The 24275-nt window shown below is 41.9% G+C and overlaps 1 protein-coding gene across 1 annotated transcript; it reads left to right on the top strand.

Annotated features, from left to right (window-relative positions):
* The first annotated feature begins 13343 nt into the window (after positions 1-13343).
* On the top strand, positions 13344-23253 carry dmrt2a (doublesex and mab-3 related transcription factor 2a). The gene is made up of 4 exons (XM_070893318.1): positions 13344-13502; positions 17648-18004; positions 18957-19059; positions 22151-23253. Exons 1-4 carry the CDS (start codon positions 13344-13346, stop codon positions 23251-23253), a joined length of 1722 nt encoding a protein of 573 aa, XP_070749419.1.
* The last annotated feature ends 1022 nt before the right edge of the window (positions 23254-24275 follow it).

The following is a 24275-nucleotide window of genomic DNA, read 5'->3' as shown; positions in this document are numbered from 1 at the left end:
AAGGAATGGTTGGGACAGAGATTCAACATTGTTAAAGCAGCACACAGTTCTCCAGGCAGACAAGGGCAATCGGGCATGCCCCAACATGTAGTCAAACCCAGAGGGGGAGTTCGACAGAGACAATGGCAAACTGAACGGCGATTCATGCCATTGCAACGGACAATGTGGCCAGTAATGGGGCCATCAACACCTGTTAATGGCACATTCAAGGACAGTCACAGGGGCAGTCAGGGATGATCGACTGGTAAGGGACCTTTTGTTTCAAACAACAGCTCATGTTGGAGGCGTGGAGGCACACACTCAACCGGAGTTTGCAGAGATGAGCAAAATACCTGCAGAAATTTCAGAAGTGAACGCTGGGGGAAATCGCTGGAAGCTGAAGTTCAGCGAGTTCATGTGGAGCACGTATACAGTTCATATACCAGGACGCCACCGATAATGATGAAAGTGCTCCTCAATGGCATCCCAGTATCAATGGAGCTAGACACGGGGGTCAAAATTGGACCTGACCTCAGCTTACATGACCCAGGAGCTGGCGAGTGAGTCGAAGAAGCTGACCACCGTCACGACACACAAGGGTTGTTTGAGTACAACAGATGTCCGTTCGGGATTCGCTTGGCCGCCGCGATCTTCCAACGAAATATGGAAAGTCTCCTCAAGTCGATTCCAGGGACGGTGGTTTTTCAGGACGACATCCTCATCACGGGTTACGATACCGAGGAACACCTCCACAACCTGGAGGAGGTGCTACGCAGACTGGACCGGGTAGGGCTGCGACTGAAAAAGGCGAAGTGCGTCTTCCTAGCTCCAGAGGTAGAATTCCTGGGGATGAGGGTAGCAGCAGAGGGGAACAGCCCTGCTGCGTCCAAGACGGAAGCGATCCAGAGAGCACCCAGACCCTGTAACATGATGGAGCTGCGTTCGTTCCTGGGGCTCCTGAACTATTTTGGTAACTTTCTTCCCAAATTGAGCACGCTGCTAGAGCCGCTACACGTGCTCCTACGCAAAGGTCGCGAATGGGTCTGGGGGGACAGCTAGGAAAGGGCTTTTGATAGAGCATGCAATTTGTTATGTTCCAACACTCTGTTAACACTATACGACCCATGTAAGAAACTTGTGTTAACGTGCGATGCGTCGTCCTATGGTGTCGGGTATGTGTTGCAGCATGTCAATGTCAAGGGTCAGTTACAGCCAATAGCTCCAGGAGTCTGTCCCAGGCAGAAAGGGGTTACGGGATGGTAGAAAAGGAGGTGCTCGCATGTGTCTATGCTGTAAAAAAAATGCACCAGTACCTGTTTGGCAGGAAATTTGAGCTGGAGACAGATCACAAACCCCTAACGTCCCTTTTGGCCGACAACAAGGCCATAAATGCAAACGCATCAGCCCGCATACAGAGGTGGGCACTCACGTTAGCCGCCTATGACTATACAATTCGGCACAGACTGGGCACCGAAAACTGCGCCGATGCACTCAGCAGGCTCCCACTAGCCACCACTGAGGGGGCTACCGAGCATGCTGCTAAGATGGTCATGGCTGTTGAAGTTTTCGGAGGCGAAGACTCACCCGTGACAGCCCGTGAGATTAAAGTCTGGACAAATAGAGACCCGCTATTGTCTCTAGTCAAGAAATGTGTTCTGAATGGGGACTGGGCAGCCACTTACAGGGCATGCCCTGAGGAATTTAAACCATTTCACAGGCGCAGGGATGAACTCTCGATTCAGGCTGATTGCCTACTGGGAGGAAACCGCATAGTCATGCCCCAGATGGGCAGAGAGGTGTTATTCAGAGAACTCCACAATGAGCACCCGTCATTGTCATGATGAAGGCAATTGCCAGGTCACACGCTTGGTGGCCAGGGATAGACGCAGATCTGGAACTTTGTGTTCGCAGGTGCAACACGTGTGCCCAGCTGGGCAATGCGCCCAGGGAAGCCCCCCTTAGCCCCTGGACATGGCCCGCCAAGCCTTGGTCATGCATCCATGTGGACTACGCAGGTCCTTTCATGGGAAAAATGTTTTTGGTTGTAGTAGATGCTTACTCCAAATGGATCGAGTGTGTCATTTTAAATTCAAGCACAGCCTTTGCCATGGTAGAAAGTCTATTGGCAATGTTCGCAGCCCACGGTCTACCGGACGTCTTGGTCAGCGACAATGGCCCGTGCTTCACAAGCACTGAATTCCAGAACTTCATGGCAGGCAATGGAATTAACCATGTCAGAACAGCACCGTTCAAGTCGACCTCAAACGGCCAGGTAGAACGAGCAGTGCAGATAATCAAACAGGGGATGCTCAGAATCCAAGGGGGTTCCCTACAAAGCCGCTTATCATGCCTCCTGTTAGCCAATAGATCCCGACCACACTCGCTCACAGGGGTTCCACCCGCAGAGCTGCTAATGAAAAGGACGCTCAAAACCCGGCTATCTCTTATACACCCCACCATGAAAGAAATTGTCGAGAGCAGGTGCCAGCCACAATATGACTACCATGACAGGAATATGAGGGCGCGGTGAATTGATGTAAATGATCCTGTTTTTGTCCTCAACTACGCTGCAGAACCCAAATGGCTCGCAGGCACTGTGATTGCCAAAGAGGGAAATAGGATTCTGGTAGTTAAAACATACCAATGGACAAATCTGCCGCAAACACGTGGATCAAACAAAAAGGAGGTTCAGCAACCCCATAGAAGAAGCAGAGGAAGAACACAATGTAGAGTTCACTCCACCACAGGTGACCAAACACTGGAAGCAAAGGGAGGAAAGCCCAATCACTGTGGGCAGTCTGGATAGGCCTGAGGCACTGCAAACAGCAGACATTCAGGCCAGCGCCCAACAACCGGAGCCCCAACTCAGGCGCTCTACAAGAGAGCGTAAACCACCAGAGAGACTCAACCTGTGATCCCAATAAGACTTTGAGGGGGAGGTGATGTCATGTATTCAACCAGCATTGTAACCCATGTATAATCTGACCTAAGTTGTACACTGTGAGAACAATGACCACTAGGTGGGAGACACTCCTAACCTGGACCTTCAGGTATAAAAGGGGAAGCTCCACCCACCTTCATCACTTGAGTGCTAAGGAATAAAGGACAGGTCACAGACTGACTTCTCTCAAGCATGGGCCTCGTGTGCATTTATACTGTATAGTAAGGACATATCATTCTCCTCAGCCTCCCCTGGCAAGCTGCCATTTCTCACCCACTCCCCACTTTTACAGGTCTCTTGCTCTCTGTGAATCAGCTGGTATCACATCTCACTAATGCTATATAATTCCTCCCCTCCCCTGAAAATCTCTGAGCTGGTGCCTGGCAGTGAGTGAGTAAATGCTGCAGATGGTGATTGCAGTAGATTTGGGCAGAGGAACACAGACAACGATTACATAGAATTTACAGCATAGAAACAGATGATTCGGCCCATCTGCTCCATGTCGGTGTTTATGCTTAACACAAACCTGCTCTCACCCCTCTTCATCTAATCTGTCAGCATAATTTTCTATTCCTTTCTCCCTCATGTTCTGATGAAGGGTCATCAACCCGAAACCGTTAATTCTGTTTCCTCTCCACAGATGCTGCCTGACCCGCTGAGATTTCTGGCATTTTCTGTTTTTATTCCCTCATGTGTTTATCTGGCCTCCCCTTTAACGTCTCTGTGCTATTCGCCTCAATGCCCTGTGGTAGTGAGTTCCACATTCTAATCACTCTCTGGGGAAAGACATTCCTCCTGAATTCCCCATTGGATTTATTGGTGACTATCTTATATTTATGGCCCAGAAATATAAGGATAAAGCACCTGGAATTTTTGGATAGCCTGGTCCTCATCCTCTTCTGAAGAAATGGCATAAATGGCAGCTTTTATTTATTCACTCTCTCTCTCTCTGGTTGTTCTGCTGATCTCCCATGCCCTGAAATTTCAGGAACATATATCTGTAAATCTTTTCTTTTTTAGAAAAGGGCATAAATGGACATTTGTGCAAAAAGAGCTAGACCTGTGCAAAGGTCTGTTCATAACTTTTGGATGTTTAAACAATGAGAGCGGAGTTCCTTAATATTAAAAAGATTCTGTAATGTGTTTATAAAATACCCCTGAGATGGCGCCAGGAATTTCCGCAGGCGTTTTCACGATCTACTGCCAGAACTTTGCCTAAAGATCGGCTAAACCTTGGCCATTTGCATTGTTTCACCAGGGTTTCTGCTGAAGTTATGGCAGGAGATTGAGAGAAGCCCACTGAAATACTCCATCTGCTCCCCCAGTGAGATGTCAGCCATGGCTCAGTGGTAGCATTCTCATATGTGAGTCAGAAGCTTGTGGATTCAAGTCCCACTGCAGAGACCTGAGCATAAAATCTAGGCTGACACCAATGTTCCCTTCTCTGGAGCTCCCGCACAGTCGGCTCACTGGCTTTTAAATGGGAAAAACTGCGCATGCACAGTATTTTGAATGGACTGCATAGCACCTTAAAGTGACCGTGCATTCAAAAGAAAATAATGGGAACATTGGCTGACAGGTTAGTGCATTACTGAGTGAGTGCTGCAGTCAGAGGTGCTGTATTTTGGATGAAATGTTAAAGCGAGGCCCTGTCTGCCTTCTCAAGTGGATATAAAAGATCCCATGGTACTATTTTGAAGATGAATAGGGGAGTTCTCCACAGTGTTCTCAACCAATATCTCTAAAATAGATTATCTGCTCATTATCACATTGCTGTTTGTGGGAGCTTGCTGTGTGCAAATTGACTGCCGCATTTCCTACATTATAACAGTGATTTCACTTCAAAAGTACTTCATTGGCTGTAAAGCACTTTGGGATGTCCTAAGGTCGTGAAAGGCGCTATATAAATTCAAGTCTTTCTTTACCTCATTGCTATTTGTGGGACTCGCTGTGCGCAATTAAGCTGCCACATTTCCTACATTACAACAGTGATGACACTTCAAAAAGTACTTCATTGGCTGTGAAGCACTACGATACATCCTGAGGTCCTGAAAGGTGCTATATAAATGGAAGTTCTTTGTTTCTTTGAACAACACTCTTTAAATCCTGCTACACCATGAATTGGAATTATACTCCACATGGTACTGTGCCAACCTGACATGAATAAATTCCCTGAGCGAGCCTAATATTACTTGGCTTTAGTGTACTGCGGAGACAGGTCCAGATCTGACAGGAATATGATGCTGGGCCGCCGCCAAAACCATTTCAAATTTACCAGAAAATGGCAGACTTAGATGACCGGCAACTTGTGTTGATGCAGAATATGTAATATAACTCAATGTAAAAATCATCAAACTGACGGTGCTTTCTATTTTAGAAAATGATGTGAGATCAGCTTGAGGAGATAAGTCTTTGGCTTACAGCTGTTAATATTTCTGGTAAATCCTCGATCTTGTAAAGGGGTGGTTACACAAGTTAGAGAGCACAGGATCAAACCACACTTTCTCCCTGGGCTTCCAGCGCTTGTGAAAACTCAACATTTATGCTATTGCACCATTACACACGTTCAGTTGTGTGTGTTATACGGCTCGTGAACCACTGCGTGGTCGGCATACATCATAGTGTGGGCTGGATGCACTAAACCCACCATTAATCACTAAACTCGAATTAGTTGTTGCACCTTTTCATAAATGCCGCTGATAAACGATCGCTCAAATCTATACTTTCCACCCAAATGTCTAAGGTAAAATAAATCCCGTGCAATGTTTGCAGGCAACAAAACAAAAAGCACAGTGTAATAACTGAGGTGTTATCATAAACAGGTAACGGCCGTGTATGTTTCTATGTACAACTGAACATGGTTCATTCGCCTCTGGACCAATCATGTACTCACATATATCGATGAAACCGAACTATCTGAACAGTAACAAACGATTTAAAATAAATGATGGCCAAAGCACCATAGGGGAGACGAGGAGAATTTGTTTTGCACAGCGAATTCTGATCTGGAAGGGTGCTGGAAACAGATTCAATAATATTCAAAAGGAAATTGGATAAATACTTGAAGGGTCAAGATTTGGGCAAAAGGCGGGGTGATTGGATAATTATCTTAAAGAGCCGGCGTGGGCACGATGGGCTGAATGGCCTCTTTCTATGAAATACACAGGTCTGTCAGCATCAGTGAATAAAGACGCGATGATAATGTCAACATATCCAGGCATTGGCATTTCAGTTTCTGCTGTTCATAATTCGGTTCGACTCCCTGTATTCGAGTTTCGTCCGCATTCGCACGTATGCACACGTTGCTTCAGAACATTAGGTATGATAAAGTGCAGGTATGTAGGTATACAGAGTAGAGCAAGGCTTCCTCGCTCCGATAACAAACACACATATAGACCATTACCGCAACAGTTACCAAGTGCGGGGGTGGGTGGGGGATGTGTTTAAAGTAGGGCTGGAATCCGTGCATCGAATCGGAGACGCTTTAAACCAGCAGCAGTCGCCCTAGGAATCCGGATACTGCAAGGGTAAAGCTATACAAACAACCCTCACTTTATGGTGATTCCTCTCCACCACCAGCTCATTGAAAAACGAATGTTGGAATGTTCTCGTGAATTATTTTGCAGAAAATCTTTTATAATACTGATAATCGTCCATTAACCGATTTGATTTTCCCAAATTAAATTCACATTTCATCCTAGTTTCCCAGCATTTATACAAGAGTTCCTCGCCAAAGTGGTACTTCATATGAATTAATCATCTCGATTCAATTTGAACAACCCAAAGCGTTGGCCTATTGATCAGTTACTTAGAATAAACATCGTTTAACAACATGGGCTGTGTAACTAATGGTCTGACAGCCCTGACACTGGTTTAACACTCAGCATTGCACGTGTTCTCAATCCATCATGTATCTAATGTTAATCAAGATAACAGCGAGCCGGAGATCGCTGCAGATTCCCCAGCTCGAGTTACCTTGCACTGCACCCAGTGGCGATCCGCCGCCGACAATGAAAGGCTAATGGGCTGTTAGTTAATGCGTCGATTGAAAACCTAACAATTTTCGTGATGAAGTTGGGCGATCAGATTTTGGACTGCTGCTGCGCTCATTATTCTCTGCTCTGGATCTAGGCCCTCGCGACCTGGCTGTATTTATTTCCCTAACTTGCAACCCGAAAGTGAAGCTGGTTAAGAAACAGGACTCAAGTTACTCTATTTTGGCACATAAAGTTGTCTTTCACTTTTTTGAAGGCTATTACAATAATTTTAATGCCAATTTAAAAATCCATTTTGGGATATTTTTCAGTTGCATTTTGAGCAACAAAAAAACACGAAAAAATGCAGGAGTGGATTAGAGCCCTCCCAAAAGGGTAAATTGAGGAAATCCAGTAAAAATCATTTTTACAATTTTGAACATCGCTAAATTTCAAGAAAATAAGCAAGAGACGAACCGGGCACATTTACATCATGGCAGTTCAGTCGCCACTTTAATTGGCATCAATTGCAATTCAAAACGCCTTGCACGTTTCTGTCATCACAAAATACTGTCAAATCTATTTAATCTACATAAGACATTTACAGTATTCGTGAGCTGACTGTGAAATGCCAAGTGTTGACTGTTACAATCAATATTTGAAATAACACACCACCACTATCGTGAAGCATAAATATTTTAAGTCTGACTGAAATATTAAATACTTGATGCTAAAAAGCAACTTTTAAGTATGCGCTGAAAAGAATATACCGAACCATTGTATGCAGTGCACCAATTATCGTTCCTGACATAGATGTCGACATTAGCATAGCTTTTCAACATTTATCGTGACATTAGGGATAGAATGGGCAGCAGCTCCCAGCTTGATGTTTTGGTAAGAAAACAATGGAAAATATGGAGATTTTTTAAATCAAATTCAGGAGCAAATCTTTTTTTAACCGATTTATCAGTGGAAATCGACAAAAGGTAGTGTATATTGTTTTAGCAAAGCTTTCGATAAGGTCCCACGTGGTAGACTGGTCATGAAAGTAAAAGCCCATGGGATCCAGGGCAAAGTGGCAAGTTGGATCCAAAATTGGCTCAGAGGCAGGAAGCAAAGGGACCAACATTTATTTTAGCCACTCTTTTCCTTTTTATATACCTATAATGGTTGATGGCTGTTTTTGTGACTGGGAGGATGTTTCCAGTAGGTTTCCGCAGGGCTCAGTGCTAGGTCCCTTACTTTTTGTGGGATACATCAATGTTCTAGACTTGAATATAGGGGGTACGATTAAGAAGTTTGCAGATAATACAAAAATCGGCTGTGTGGTTGATAATAAGGAAGAAAGCTGCGGACTGCAGGAAGATGTCAATCAACTGGTCAGGTGGGAAGAACAGTGACAAATGGAATTTAATCCAGAGAAGTGTGAGGTAATGCATTTTGGGAGGACTAACAAGGAATGGGAATAAACATTAAATGGTAGGACATTGAAAAGTGTAGAGGAACAAAAGGACCTGGGAGTGGATGTTCACAAATCCTTGAAGGTAGCAGGCCAGGTGGCTAAGGTGGTTAAGAAAACTTGCCTTTATTAGCCGAGGCATAGAATTTACCCTTAACAACTATCTGTCCCACCTGTGACAGGGACTGTGATTCTCGTATTGGACTGTTCAGCCACCTAAGGACTAATTTTTAAGAGTGGAAGCAAGTCTTCCTTGATTCCGAGGGACTGCCTATGATGATGATGAGAATATAAGAGCAGGTGGATTATGCTTGAACTGTATAAAACATTGGTTAGGCCACAGCTGGAGTACTGCATGCAGTTCTGGTCACCGCATTACAGGAAAGACGTGATTGCACTGGAGAGGGTACAGAGGAGATTTACGAGGATGTTGCCAGGAGTGGAGAATCTTAGCTATGAGGACAGATTAGATAGGCTGGGTTTGTTTTCCTTGGAACAGAGGAGGCTGAGGGGAGACCTCATTGAGGTGAATAAAATTATGAGGGGCCTAGATATAGTGGATAGAAGGGGCTTATTACCCTTAGCAGAGGGGTCAACAACCAGGGGGCATAAAGTTAAAGTAATTGGTAGAAGGTTTAGAGGGGATTTGAGAGGAAATTTCCTGATGCAGAGGGTTGTGGGGATCTGGAACTCACTGCTTGAAAGGGTGGTAGAGGCAGAACCCCTCACCACATTTAAAAAATACTTGGATGTGCACTTGAAATGCCATACCTGCAGGGTTACGGACCTAGAGCTGGAAAGTGGGATTAGGCTGGATAGCCACTTGTTGGCTGGCACAGACACGATGGGCCAAAATGGCCTCCTTCCGTGCTGTAAATTTCTATGATTCTATGATTCTATGATGAAAAGATTTTAAAGGCAGCTGACTTTATTTTCATTTAGTCCTATTCGAAGTTCCCTATTGTTGATACATGGGTTTTGCTGTGTCAATGCGTTTTACTGTTCTGTTTAACTGTATTTTCGTTCTTCGCAGCAAATGTTTCTATAGCAGAAAAGGGGTACTGAGGGAATGATCAGCCATGATCTTATTGAATGACGGTGCAGGCTCGAAGGGCCGAATGGCCTACTCCTGCACCTATTTTCTATGTTTCTATGTTTCTAAATTCACATATCTGAGTCATTTCCGGAAAGAACAGAAACACAACCATAAACATATAAGCATACTTTACAATAATATAATATATAGTGCCGAATAATAGAAGTTTATTGTGAATAATTAAAACAAATATTTTATGGTACTGATAATCATTCATTAACCGATATTATTTCCCCAAATTCAATTCACATCTGTAAAAACATGTAAATGAATATTAAATAATTCTAGATAACACTTACTGTAACACCTACACTGTATATATGCAGTTACAGTCTCTTCATAGTCTGTGTGTTTTAGTGCTGCTTAAACTGTCAATCACATCTGCTTTGTCTCACCATTGCTTTGAGTAGAGCGCCCCCTGACGGAGCACCCCTGCAACTGAACATCAACTCTTCTGGGTCGCTATTGGTCGTGGGCTTTAATTCCGAGAACGAGAAAACATCTGCAACATCAAGGGAACCGTTGGGAGCTGTAGATCCGGCCCGAAAGAGTTAAGGTGGAAACTGATGACTTCACCCTGTATACTTGATACAGACAAGAATACTTAAATGAAAAAATTACCATCTATAAAAAAGATATAGCTACAATAGCAAAATACTGCGGATGCTGGAATCTGGAATAAAAACAGATTGGAATGCAAAGGCCTGTGCTTTATTTATTTGTTAACCTCCTATTCTATTTTCTGTGAATTTTGTTATCAGAAGTTTATACTCTTTGTGAGCTTTATTTTAAAAGTAAAAACAAACAGGGGAAACGGTAACTGAGAACAGTGTTTAATTCTAAGGTGAAGTACATTTAAGCTCATCAAAAAGTCGAGACTCAACGAGTTTACAGGGAATAAAACAATTCCTTCCATAACATGGAATAAAAAAATTCGTACCACAAGGAAATTATATTTGAAGTGTTACTGCGATTTTATTAAAAGTAAACTTTGCAGTTCTGTATTATATAATTTGGTCCCAGGCTTTACATTTTCGCTTGATCCAGCTGTCCAACAGCAATGAAGTAAAGGTTTTTCACAGGCATGACAGCGGTTATCAGGGTTGCAAATTAAAAGGGAAAATGCGTTTACAAATTTGGAACAGTGTAGTAATTATGCTTGGTGAAAGTCGTGTATTTTTTAAACAAGATGACTTAAATTCAAATTATTTTAATCATTCTATCTCGTAGAAAATATTCAAATTACGTTTGATTTTTACTTCGTAACTACATGGACTTTGTTTAAATGTCATCAAAGATATTGGCAAACGCAATCCCAGTACTGCGATTCATACGGTTTCATTGTATACGGCATGTCACAATATTGTGGTCAATTAGGCATAGCAAAATACATTGCAATTTAAACTGTCGTAGAATTAGCAATAACAATTCATTTAAATATAGATTGTAATTCTATTCCAACAAAACCGTATCAATGTAATTCATGCCGTCCATTACTGAACCATAACATTATATTCAAAATATCGGAAATAACGTTACAAAAAATCTCTTTCTAGAAACGTAATTCAATTATTTATTTTAATAAATTTAAAGGTAAACTCCACTAAATATCGTATGCGTGTCTAACTCTAAGATTTGAAGAGTTTGCTTCAAATATATCTATTGTTCCGAGTAAGTGCAAATGGTAACGTTCCTGGATCTGCCCGTTTACCTGCAAGACTGTTGTTGAACAATTTGTTTCAGATTAGCTCGTAAACTCTAGCACAAAAATGCTGCAGGCAATGTAATCTGCACCGAAAAGTGCGGAGCAGAGAAGGATCAAGGCATTCTTGATTTGCAAATTGCACCCAGGGTAGCAGTTTTGTGAGCTCGGCGTAACCGCACTAATACATTGGAGCTAGATTGAGAGGCTCAGCCTTGCACCTGCAGATCAACAGCACTCGTTCATTCCGCCCATTGTCACAACTTCATCACCCATTGTAGTAACTTCACCATCCATTTTCGCAATTTCACCATCCATTGTCGCAACTTCACCCATTGCAGTAACTTCACCGCCCATTGTAGTAACTTCACCACCCATTGTAGTAACTTCACCGCCCACTGTAGTAACAGTGTTGTAACTTCACCACCCATTGTAGTAACTTCACCATCCATTGTAGTAACTTCACCGCCCATTGTAGTAACAGTGTAGTAACTTCACCACCCATTGTAGTAACTTCACCACCCATTGTAGTAAGAGTGAAGTAACTTCACCACCCATTGTAGTAACTTCACCACCCATTGTAGTAATAGTGTAGTAACTTCACCACCCATTGTAGTAACTTCACCACCCATTGTAGTAATAGTGTAGTAACTTCACCACCCATTGTAGTAACTTCACCACCCATTGTAGTAACAGTGTAGTAACTTCACCACCCATTGTAGTAACTTCACCACCCATTGTATAACTTCACCACCCATTGTAGTAACTTCACCACCCATTGTATAACTTCACCATCCATTGTAGTAACTTCACCGTCCATTGTTGTAACTTCACCACCCATTGTAGTAACTTCATCACCCATTGTAGTAACTTCACCGCCCATTGTAGTAACAGTGTAGTAACTTCACCACCCATTGTAGTAACTTCACCACCCATTGTAGTAACAGTGTAGTAACTTCACCACCCATTGTAGTAACTTCAACACCCATTGTAGTAACTTCACCGTCCATTGTTGTAACTTCACCGTTCATTGTTGTAACTTCACCACCCATTGTAGTAACTTCACCACCCATTGTATAACTTCACCGTCCATTGCTGTAACTTCACCGTCCATTGTAGTAACTTCACCACCCATTGTAGTAACTTCACCGCCCATTGTAGTAACTTCACCATCCATTGTAGTAACTTCACCGCACATTGTAGTAACTTCACCACCCATTGTAGTAACTTCACCGACCATTATCGCAACTTCACCACCCATTGTAGTAACTTCAACACCCATTGTAGTAACTTCACCGTCCATTGTTGTAACTTCACCATTCATTGTTGTAACTTCACCACCCATTGTAGTAACTTCACCACCCATTGTATAACTTCACAGTCCATTGCTGTAACTTCACCGTCCATTGTAGTAACTTCACCACCCATTGTAGTAACTTCACCGCCCATTGTAGTAACTTCACCATCCATTGTAGTAACTTCACCGCACATTGTAGTAACTTCACCACCCATTGTAGTAACTTCACCGACCATTATCGCAACTTCACCACCCATTGTAGTAACTTCACAACTCATCCCAGCCATTGCCGCAACTTTACAACCCACTGTTGCAATGTCACAACCCATTCCAGCCATTGTCACCACTTTACAACCCATTCTAGCCATTGTGGTAACTTCACAACCCATCCCAGTCATAGTCAGGCCTAAGAGAAGTCTAAAGGCAACAACCTTCCTTGGCTGCAAATGCAAATGTCGTAATACAACCGGTCAGAAATTAGGGCTCATGGGTGGAATGAACTCCCAAATATACCAGAAATGCAGAAAGCACACAATAATGCAAAAGGAAAATATAAAGATGATAGACAATAAAGAAGTATATAAAAGAACGACAAAAGCTGAAAAGTGATAAAGTGAACTGGAAATAATAGTGTGAAGGAAACATCAGCATTCAAAAAGTGAAAGATTATAGGAAAACGAAATATATTGCAGGTGGCATAAAACCATGAAAGAGTTTCGAAACCAATTTTATGTTCATTCTGTTAATTAATACATCAATTTGAAACAAATTTGACCTTAAATTTCAAAAGTATAGTTTTAATCCGTGATTTGTTATTTCTGGAGGTATTTTATTATTCAAAGGCAAGTGTGCTGATCTTTATCTTGGGCACTCTTTCACCTGGATACTGTAAACGATGTGTGCTTTGTATGATCACATTGTGGCACAAAACGTTCAGCTTCGTTATTTGGGATCGGTTTACAAGAAAGGACTTCTGTTTCTCAACGTAACAAGTCGTCAGTCATGCTTCTGGCTTTTAAGTCGAATCCCGGGGGTAAAAAGGCGAATTCCTTCGGTATTTACATTTTCGTCATGCTTGTGAGTCAAACAGTAGCAAAAAGAAGGGGGGAAAGTCTTTCAAGATGCTGAACGTTATGCGTCGTTAGATCGTTGTTGGACTAAAACCATTCAGAACAGATATGTTTTTAGCAGGGGAATGTTTTCCGTGAGCTGTAGAAATTCTGAAGGTCTGCTTTATGTTGTCTTCATTCTATATTTTTACAATGCTGCTTGTTATTTACGCTGCATCAAATTCGGAGGATTATGAAGTGCACGCAAAATGGGTTAACACATACCGCTCTATCACCCAGGACCGCAACTGCTTTAATATTAGGCGGTGCCCTTCTGCCTGTTAACATTATAACTCTGAACACGAGTGTATTATTGGTAGAATTCATCATGGAGACCCTTTTATATTCTTTATAAAAGTGAAGTAAAGCCAACTTGCATTTAATAGAATTTTCTGACACACGGTGGGATCCGTCAGCCAGTATCCTTATTGAAAAAACTAGAAAACTCAAATATCCAGCAATGTAAATTTCAATCCCCTTAGTGATTTTTCCTCGTTGTTTCTCTCGAAATGCACCTAAGTATCTTTGTAGGGGTTCACCTGAAGACGGGCCACATTTGAATCGGGCCATCGCTGGTTAAATATTAAATATATTAAATATTTGCCAGGTCGTGTTGTTTTTTGGGTGACTTTTGCTGCTTTGGAGCTTGTTCCCGCAATCGTACTGTTAAATTGTGAGAAATTTAAAATTATCGAGAGCAATTTTAATGTGGTGCACCTCTATCTTTTCCCAATGCGCCAATAAAAACGAGTCATATTATTAGTTATCATCAATTTCTCATAGTCTAACAGTATAAAGTTCTTAGCGATTCTCTAAAGCATACACTATTTTGGTAGCCTAACGTTATAGCTTCGTATTTTCTATTATATTTGAGAAAGTGCTTAATAGAATTTATCATTAAATTAGTTGACGATTTCCACTCTCCAATCAATACACGCAAACAGTAATTTTACTATCTAGTTTTTTTAAAATGTAGGATAAGCCAGAGGGAGTCGTTGTTTGGTAAATTCCTGCTTAATAGTCTCAAGGTGGTTCATCCTAGAACTGGGCAGCTCTGGGCAGGTACCCGAGACAGGGCGGGTTTAAATCAAATAAAGCAGCGGAGTTTCTTTTATTGTCTTGGAAGTCCTCTGGAGCATATGGAAGAAAAGTAAATGTAACTAAAATCACGTAATTGTTTAACGGCGTATTGTGCGGTGTGATAGACTTCTCTTTACTTTGTCAATATCTCCATAATATGTTCAAAATGAGTATTAGCTTTTCTTTTGGAATTTGTCCGCGCACATGCACCTGTGTGCCTATATATTAAAAGCTTATTCAACGTCGAAATTAATCCTCGCGATTTTTTATTAGAATGCTGCATACTAAGGCGGATGTTCGTGCGATTTATTTATAATTTATGACTGGCTCTCTAGAAAAAAATCCTGGTTACAGTTTTAATCCAGGCCATTGTAAAAAAAATCAATTATAAAGCCAATCAAATTGTGAGTTGCAAACTTTGTGTCTGCTGATAAAAGAACGGGTCAAACCGATTCATGTGTTGGTTTTTGATGAGCCTTTATAATAAGTTCCTTAATCGTTTCCTCAAGATGAAAATCCTGCATTTCTTTTTCGTGAAAGGGCTGTCCACAACCCCATTCAGTCTGGTCAACTAACAAAATAAGTCAGCCATTATTTCCTGATGCTACGTCTTTAAAAAAAATGATTTTGAAAATAATTAAACAGCATGTCATCAACTAACCTACTTGTTCCCAGATCTGAAGATCTTTTAGCGTACTTGTGATTTTAACAATTGATCTGTACCTTTAAAAAATCCAATGCATTTACTGCCAGCCCATTCTTAATTTGCATCTGGCTCGTCTTTTTTCCTTTGTATTTGAATACACTCAATGTGTTCGGATTTGACCACTTCTCCTTACTGTCCTATGACTCGATGAGCCTGGCTTTTGGAATCTGGGATTTGGTTTTGAAAGCTAAGTAAAATAAAATCCAATCTCTCCCCATACTCTTTTGCGAATACTGCAATACAATGGACACTCATATATGTTCCTGCTTTAAAAAAAAAACAAACGTCCCCTTTCTGTTGTGATGCACATTTAAAGAGATTATCACGATCATAAAATATGAAGCCCTGAACTTTTACATAATTCAACCTTAATCGTATTATCACTTTTACTTCACTGCTTGTTTTAACAACTTCATTAATTTATTAATAAACGGTGTCATATAATGGGATATGTGAGTATATGAGTTGATTGCTTCCAAAATCCACCTCCAGCTATATCATATATTTAAGGGGACCTAAAATCTGGGCTCCAAACACGCGTTTCACACACAAGACAGCCCTTCAGGATATAGTTCCCAATGGTAACATGTCCAATCCTAGACGATTGCAATTACCAAGTGACTACTTGAACATAAACTGTACTTTATATATATACTGTACTTTCCGTCACGCGATAGGTGAGAAACTTCAAAATAAATTCATGTTTAGCGTTAGATAACCTGGCAGTCTTCTCTGTGTTATTTTGAGACTGACATTTTATTTTTAGATAGGTCACAGAAAAAAAGCAATCCTGGCTTAATCTCGAACAGTATGTTATCCTCAAATTTTCCATTATCCTAATTCGCTACTCTTGGAATTAAACACTCAGCCTAATCCTTACTCAATCTTAAACAATGAACTCCAGCCTTAAATGTATCACTATCGGTAATCAAAAGCTTCCCTTGTGATTGATTGGGTAGTAGAAGCCCTTGTAAATGGAACTTCATCAGTTATGACCGAGTTAATCATTGCTGAACTATCATTTATTTAAAAAATCAAAAAAATTGCAAGTATTTATATATATTTTTAAAACGCTGAATATATAATTTATGAAAATTATTTGGACACCTCCATCTTTGTGTATCGTATTTTTTTACTGAACTACATGTTTTTACTTTTTACAAAACGGCTTCTATTTCATTTGGACTCTTCCTAACGCACCTCGTTTTTTTATCACTGGTTAAAACCTCATAGCCAAATAATCGCCTCATTTCATTTGATGACCTGTACTGCGTGTTTTTTTCTGCATATTTGAATGGACCTTCAGTGGAAACCAGAACCATGTGATTGACTTTCCCCCCAGCTCCCGGAAACGGCCTCCAGCCAATCAGCACCGACTGAACCTTCGAGCCGTCCAATCGGCAAGCGCGTCGCCTTTGACCCCGTGCTGATATTAACAAGCAGGTAATTGACGATCCGCCCGGGTTCCCCTTAAAGCACCAGAGCTCATTGACAAGATCGGAACAAATCTCTCCTAGACACAGCAGTCAGGCAAACTTGCCCCTGCGCTAAACTTCCGACACAAGGTCAGTAGAAACAACTTGCAGGTGAATGTGTTCTTTGATTTTAACAAGACAATATAAATAAAATAAATCTGTTGATACGATATGTGCAATACGGATATGCAAATGATCTGCAATAATTGCTAAAACTTTATTTAAAAAGACTGGACTTAAACAGTGTAACTCCGCTGAAGTAAGTTTAGAATAGTTGGAAAATGATTTCATGAATCGATGTAATCTGTAAAATAATATATTTGAATTTTGACAATGGATACTGTACATCAGTAATACGATCTGACGCGCTGTAATTATTCTGCACTTGAATCAGTCTTACAGTGTAAATTCACCCCAAATGTGCATCCAGCATTCGCACTTCTTCCTTGCCGGTAAAATTACCTTAGTAATCAGGTAAAAAAATCGGAAGAGGTGGATTTCAGCTCTTTTTTATGTTAAATTCAAATGCAAAAGTATTTAAAAATTGCTTCGATATCCGTGTAGATTGTTTTGATGGCAGCTCAGATAACGACATCAAGCACTGACAATTGGACAATCTTTGTACTAATGATGCCGGAATGGAATCTGCCCAGTCGATCTCTTTTCTATTGATACTGTACCTTGCTTATGTTTTACAGCAGCGCAGCGATCTCAGATTGTGAATTGCAGGAGTTCTATACTGATCCATGTAACTGCGTGTTCCCCTGCAAAGGAGAGAGAGGGGTAACAATCGGCAGCGGTGTCAGTGTGCTTTAAAAGTCCAGTTTAGCCAGAGATCGGGATGCAAAGTAGTGATCAGTGCGGGATAGAGCTGGAAATAGACGTGGAGAGTTTGGAAGCGGAAGACGAAGAACTGACCGAATCTCCCGAGGCTGTGTCAGGCCAGGGGGAAGATGGAGCGGCCGAGGCCGGCAAGAAACCTCAGGACTCCAACGGAGATCAGAGGAAATTGAGCCGAACCCCGAAATGTGCCCGGTGCAGAAATCATGGCGTGGTGTCGTGCCTGAAGGGCCACAAGCGGTTCTGTCGGTGGAGGGACTGTCAGTGTGCCAACTGCCTGCTGGTGGTGGAGAGGCAGAGGGTGATGGCAGCTCAGGTGGCGCTCAGGAGGCAGCAGGCAACTGAGGTGAGCAGGTGACCCGCCAAATCGTTGTGTTACATGGACGGAAGATCATACTTCCCCGGAACACATAGAGCGTGTATTTCCACTCCGATATTTTCATTTTCATTCTGCATTCAGATTATGTTTGCATAATATACACGATCTATCTTGTCCCTGTATATCTTTCGTGGAAGATTTCCTTTGGACTATAATTTCTGGGTGCCTGTATGTATGTGTATATATAGTGCCGTGTGTATGCATGTATGTGTGTGTATAATGCGGTTGAAAGCAATCGGCGATATAAGACGGATTGCGCCAGACTGAAGATGGTTGTGTGGAGACGGGTTTAAAAATTGCATAGTAGATTTAAAAAGTATCTTCGGATATGTTCAGCCATGGAATGCACTCATCACACCTCTCCACTGGTTCAACTAATTTTGTTGGAAGATTTTAATTGACTAATAATTGCAGTTAAAATTCTCTTCATGTTGAACTATATAGTTGGTTTGTGTAAACATTGGCGTTTACACTTTAGTGTGTTCCGTTGTCACAGCATCGGCGTTTCTTCTATGTAACAGAATCTTACTTCGTAGCCGAATTAAACTGGCGGCTCCAAAAACATTTCAAATAACTTCAATTCACTCCCTGGTTACTGCTTGATCCTGTGGAACGCTTCAGTACCAGTATCACCGATTCCAATTCCTCCCTCCAGCGGTCTCATTAACCAGAAACCATCCTCCCTTCTCAGTCCATTTCCCCTGTAAGGTTTCCGCTTAACAGGGATGTGTGCGGGGTTGGGGGAGGGAGAGGAGAGGTGTTAGCTGTTTTGTTCACATTTATATTTGTTTATAGTTATGTAATTTTTCAGAAACAGTCGGCACGCCACTTAAAACACACGCAGACATATCTGGAAGATGCGATTATGATCAAGTTTGAAAGTTTTGCTTATTATTTTATCGCCATGTTTATTTCGTAGGATAAGAAAGGTTTATCGAGCAAGCACAATCTGGCCGAACGCAGGGCGGTGTACCAGAGGCACCTGAGGACACCGAGTCTGCTGGCTAAGAGCATTTTAGAAGGTGAGCAGAATATTTCGACCAAACCCTTTAAAATGTAAGAATTTGCAGCCAAAGTGTTGCTTGTGTTTGACGGGGGTTCAAATCCAGCAGGACAGGGTGATAGTTACATTCATAGAATGGCGGGCGTGGCAAGCGAAAGAGATGGGCAGATAGAATGAATTGGGTTAAACAGATGTTGCGAGAAGAGCGGCTGTTAGCAAAAGAACTTTGGGCTGGATTTTCACTTTGAGCTTTATATTTGTTGTAAAGCAAGCCAGTATAATGCGCAGCAACATTTCTGTATGTTGCTTGGATACTGTTTTAAAATGTCTAAATGGAGACTGGAAGAATAATTAAAGGAGCTAACGGGATCTTTTTAAAATTGACTTATTTCTGTCTCTGGCAACTCTGGTAATTGCAACTTCCGTCGGATAAGGTATTCTAAACTAAAATTCGAACCGGGAAAAAATATCAAATCTTAAGCATGCCCTGACGCAACTATTTCAATCGGGTCGAAATTGAATGTATTTACAATATTGTTTCAATCCAGGAACAGCCCTATTTCTCACCCTGAATATATTCTAATGAAGCACTCTATCTGCAGCATGATGTCCCGTTAATGCAAACGGAATCTGGGTTGACAATGCACAACACTGAAGGGTAGCACCGACAGCCTACCAGCCCATGCCTGTAATTCAGTAATTATGTAATTACATCCCCTCGCCGCCCCCCCCCCCAAAAAAAAACCCAGCAGAAACGGTGGTACATTCGTAACTTGCCACCCTTTCACGGGGTAACAATTGGAAATAGTGAGTCACAGCTTGTTACTTAGTCAAAATCAGAAGGGAGGACAGGGCTAGCAGTCCTGTCGGACAAGTTGCGGAAAAATAAACAGGTAAACACTGAGAGAGCCGATCAGTAACATCAATTTGATCAAACGGAGATGGGTGGGAAATGATCAAAGAGCGGACGGATTTAATTCTGATCTCCATTTAAAGTGTAATCTCGTACAAATCTACAATTATTGCATGTATAAATATGCAATGTCATTATTAAAAGAGAAAGCAGTTTGGATTCCTTTGCAATCTAATCTCAAATTCCTGTTTAAAATTGGACAGTTTCATAAAGCGCGCAGTTTATCTCAATGATCGGCCGAATTTTCATTTGTATCTACGATGTCTTCACACCGAATGAGTTACAATTAACAGAACTGGAGCTTGAAACACCAGGGTAGTAGCTCAGACCTGACATAAACAAATAGGCGTGCAACAAGGACGGATACATTGCTCTGTGGTTGTCAATGAACAGGAGAAGCAGGGCTGTTAGTACACTGTAAAACAACGATGAAACCTTTTTAGTTGTGCAACTGGAGACCATATTGAATAGCGGGCCAATAAAAGAATATAATAACGAATATGCACAAATGACACTTTCGAATACTTAAAGTTCCAACCATTCCCATGTCACCTGGTTAACACTTAGAAACTCAGAATAATTTGTTGGGGTCTTTCAGGAGGACCATTTGTGTTGCACCCATTCAGAAAGCTATTTTAATAATTTTAATCCTAAAAGCGACATTTCATTTTGTAGTTGGTGCATAGCTTGTTAAATTGAAAAAAATAACCTTGATTGTTAAAAAAAATAGAAACAGGATTCGGCAACAGAATGGAGAGCATCAGTGTGGAATAGCTGCAATTTTTTAGAGAGCATTTTTAAAAGGCGTTTTCCAGTAGCCGACCCATGAAGTGCCTCACTTATCTGAATCACAGGATTTGAGCAGTAAGTCATAGATGTTCTATGCGTTGTAGTACATGAGCATATTTACACATGGTCATGACTATGTACACGTCTTACTCACTATTATTGTAACTCTTTTCAAAAACGTGAACACATCCTAGAGCAGGGAGAAACTCCAATATTACAGACGCAGTCTGCCCTAATCTAACCTGAGCAATCAGCTGCACGAAATAACACGAATTGCTGGCAAACAGTACAGAGCAGAACATCAAATTCAACATTAAATAAAAATCTGGGACATGGTATCCAAATGGGTACAGTGGAGATACTGTACACACTGAAAGTCTTTTAATGAGCGTGGATATAAGATATAAGGAAGGCACCAAGGATGGTTGAGTTGAATAAGGTGGGGAATAGTAACAACACACTTTCAAATTCATGAGCTCTATTTTATCACTGATTGTTTCTGGTCTAATAAAACTAGAGCAGTACAACTGTTCTTCTGAGATGTATAACTAACTTAAAAGTAACATGCTATCATACACCTTGCACGGACATAGTTCCATGCTTCACAGACGAGTTAGTACCTGTGAATGTTTCGGTCTTGTGTTAATAGTTTGAGTACGGTGGCAAATACTACAGATGTATACAACGCAAAACCTAGTTCGACAGCACTTGTTTTGAATGTATTGGTCCAGCTGTCAAATGCACCTGACTTCCTTCATCAGTATGTTTCTGAATCTCTAAAAGATTCATAGGTGCTTGATTCAACGTGCATTCTGACTTCAGACTGCCTGTGGGTGGTGAGGTGGCTTGGCACAATGTTCCCTCACTTCTGACACCCGAGTTGCATTCAGCACAGACTAGTGTCTGGAAGTGTATTTTACGTCTTAGCCTTGTGTCAAAGGAACATACTTTTTTTTAGCGGATACTGTTCCATAGTGTAGTACAACATTGACGGTTTCACTCAAAACACTTAAAGTCTAGCTGATGTGGGAAATGGGAAAATTGTCTCATTAGTTCGGTTGCTATTCATGCAGATGACCTCATTTGGGTGTATATACTGCAGTGCTTGCCGAAGTAAATGCATTATTCCCAGCACTAACATCCCTTAGTTCAATAAGCACACCACTAAAATGCAGATGCTTTAAAGTTGGGGCGCGCATCACAACAGCTATTGGTTTTGGGTTAATACTATTTTATAATTTTTAATTGATGTATATGTTAACGAAATACAGTCTGGAACTTTCAACTGGTCTAGCTCCTATCAGTTGCACTACACACAATTATTGCTCTATTTTGTGTAGATTGATTTTTGTTCCTATATCAGCTATCCCTACAATACTCACCTTTTCTGACTACTCCTGTGTTGTAGGCTATCGACCAGCCCAGACTGAGCCATACTTGAGAGGAAGCCCACCCTTGCCCCCTCCTGTTAGTGACCGGATGAGAAAGAGGCGTGCTTTTGCGGACAAGGAGTTGGAGAGCATCATGATGGAGAGAGAGTGTAAGGAGAGGGAGATGATCGAGGCTGCTCAAGCTGCTGCCGCCTTTTTCCTCCCCAACGGCATGGTGCACGCAGCCGAATACAATTCCTGCAAATCCAACTACACCCAGCCACAGATTGACAGGCCGACCAAAGAAATTCCCCAGCGCTGCAACTTTCTCCCCTCCTGCCTCGATCTCACCATGCAGTACTCTGGGTCGGACAGAGCAGTGGAACTTATCTCTTCTAATGTCAGCGTGGCCACCACCTATCGGCAGTACCCGCTGAACCCCAGGTTGATGGTCTGGCCAAAGTGTGGTGCCATCAGCGATGCTCTTCTGTACCAACAGTACCTGCTGAATGCCAGTAGTGCCATTCAAAGTCTCAAACCAGGGGCTGTTTGGGACCCGAAAGGGACTTCGGTGCCGGAAAGTCATTTGCCCAATGACAGCCAGGAGTCTCCCAAAAAGCAAGCGCGGGAAATGCAGCATGTGCCAACCGAAGTGCGAGAGCTGACAACCGCCCACCAACAAGCGCTGGAGATGCCCTGTGAACGGTCGGCATTTTCTCCACCAAAGAAAGGCTCCTCCCAGCTTTCCGAGGGCGATTCATCGCCTTCAGTGCGGCCGCCGAACAATCAGTTCAGCAAAGAGAACTCACAGCCGCCACTTGCAGTGACATTCAACACTGCCCAACCATTTAACGACATGTTCCTCCCGCAGGGCAACGGCCAGCCAGCACCATATGAGAAGTCTGCCACTGAGCAAAAAACTTTCATCAGCAAAGACATCATCGAAGAGGCGGCCAGGAAATACAGAGACTACGCTATCAAAGAAAACCAGGTCTACAAAAATTCTACCGATAGATACATGAACCATTTGATTGTTTCTAAGCAAGCTGGGCCAAAAATCTCGGCTCCCGAATCACTCTCATTTTCTGTTGAATCAATCCTTAAAAGGCCTTCACCTTCTCTAAGTCGTACTTATCAGTAAACATGTAATATCTTATTCCAATTTGTACCCCTTAGAAGTAATGTTGCTTTCAGTTCAAAATCATGAGACCAAAGCTGCCTTTTGTATAAATGTGTTTGTGATGTATATGTTTTGGGCATTGTTTTGTACAGACATTAGCATGGTTCGTGTATTTTGTTTCTTGCGAGAGTATATTTAAAGACATCTTGAGGTTATTTGGACAACTGCGAAATAGCAAGTGTTTTCTGCACTGAAAAGCAGATGTATAGCTAAAATAAAGAGACATTTCAGAATGAAACAGTCGCCTTTTCTTCTTGCCGAATACAAGTAACCGATGCATGTCTGCATCTATCACAGAACAAACAGCAAGGTAGCTGATTCATTCTCACTGTCAGGACCTTGCCAGCAGTGATCTTCAGCGAATCACGAAGAGGCACAGATGGTTCAAGGGCGACTTGTAAATGATTATTTTTAACAGTATTTCTCTTCCTGTCCCTTCACCTTGAGTGTGCAATTGGATTCCGCTTTCTATTTCCCCTCCATTGCTCAGATGAATCGTGGTGTTGTAATTCCAAACCTTCCACATCACAGCACATCAGGCTGGAATATCGCGGTCCGACTCCACCCTGCAAACCATTTAAAAAACACATTTCCATTTTCTTGCGAGAAGTCTTTTAGCGATCTGAAATTGTCCTGGAACCTAGAATTTGACAATAGAAAAATGCCATCTGCGCTCACTAATGATTTGATGCTCATTTACCCAGTAACTGGGGGAATTTCACAGTAGGTGAATGTGTACCTTGAAATTTTGAGCTGTTTCTGGCATCATCCGATCATTGATGGTGCCGCTGAAAAAGCAGCCAGTGGTATGAAAGCAGTCATCAGAAAATGGGAATAAAGCAAAAAATGTTGGGAGGTCAACCAGAATCTGAAAGAGAACGGTTAATATTTGGGGCGCGACCCTTCATTGGAAAACGTAAGGAGAATTCCCACCTGAAACGTTAACCTTTATTTTTAAGACATTGATTCACCCGCTGTGAGTG

This window comes from Pristiophorus japonicus, chromosome 1 (genome assembly GCF_044704955.1).
Source record: "Pristiophorus japonicus isolate sPriJap1 chromosome 1, sPriJap1.hap1, whole genome shotgun sequence".
NCBI classification, from domain to species: domain Eukaryota; kingdom Metazoa; phylum Chordata; class Chondrichthyes; family Pristiophoridae; genus Pristiophorus; species Pristiophorus japonicus.
Note: the sequence above shows the minus strand (reverse complement) of the source record. Positions and strands in the feature narration are given on the sequence as shown.

Bases quoted from the DNA above. Each gene is read 5' to 3' on its own strand.
- dmrt2a (XM_070893318.1), top strand. From the start codon at position 13,344: ATGTGTGCTTTGTATGATCACATTGTGGCACAAAACGTTCAGCTTCGT. The intron at 18,005-18,956 runs GTGAGCAGGTGA...TTTATTTCGTAG, and splicing joins GGAGGCAGCAGGCAACTGAG to GATAAGAAAGGTTTATCGAG. The intron at 19,060-22,150 runs GTGAGCAGAATA...CCTGTGTTGTAG, and splicing joins GGCTAAGAGCATTTTAGAAG to GCTATCGACCAGCCCAGACT.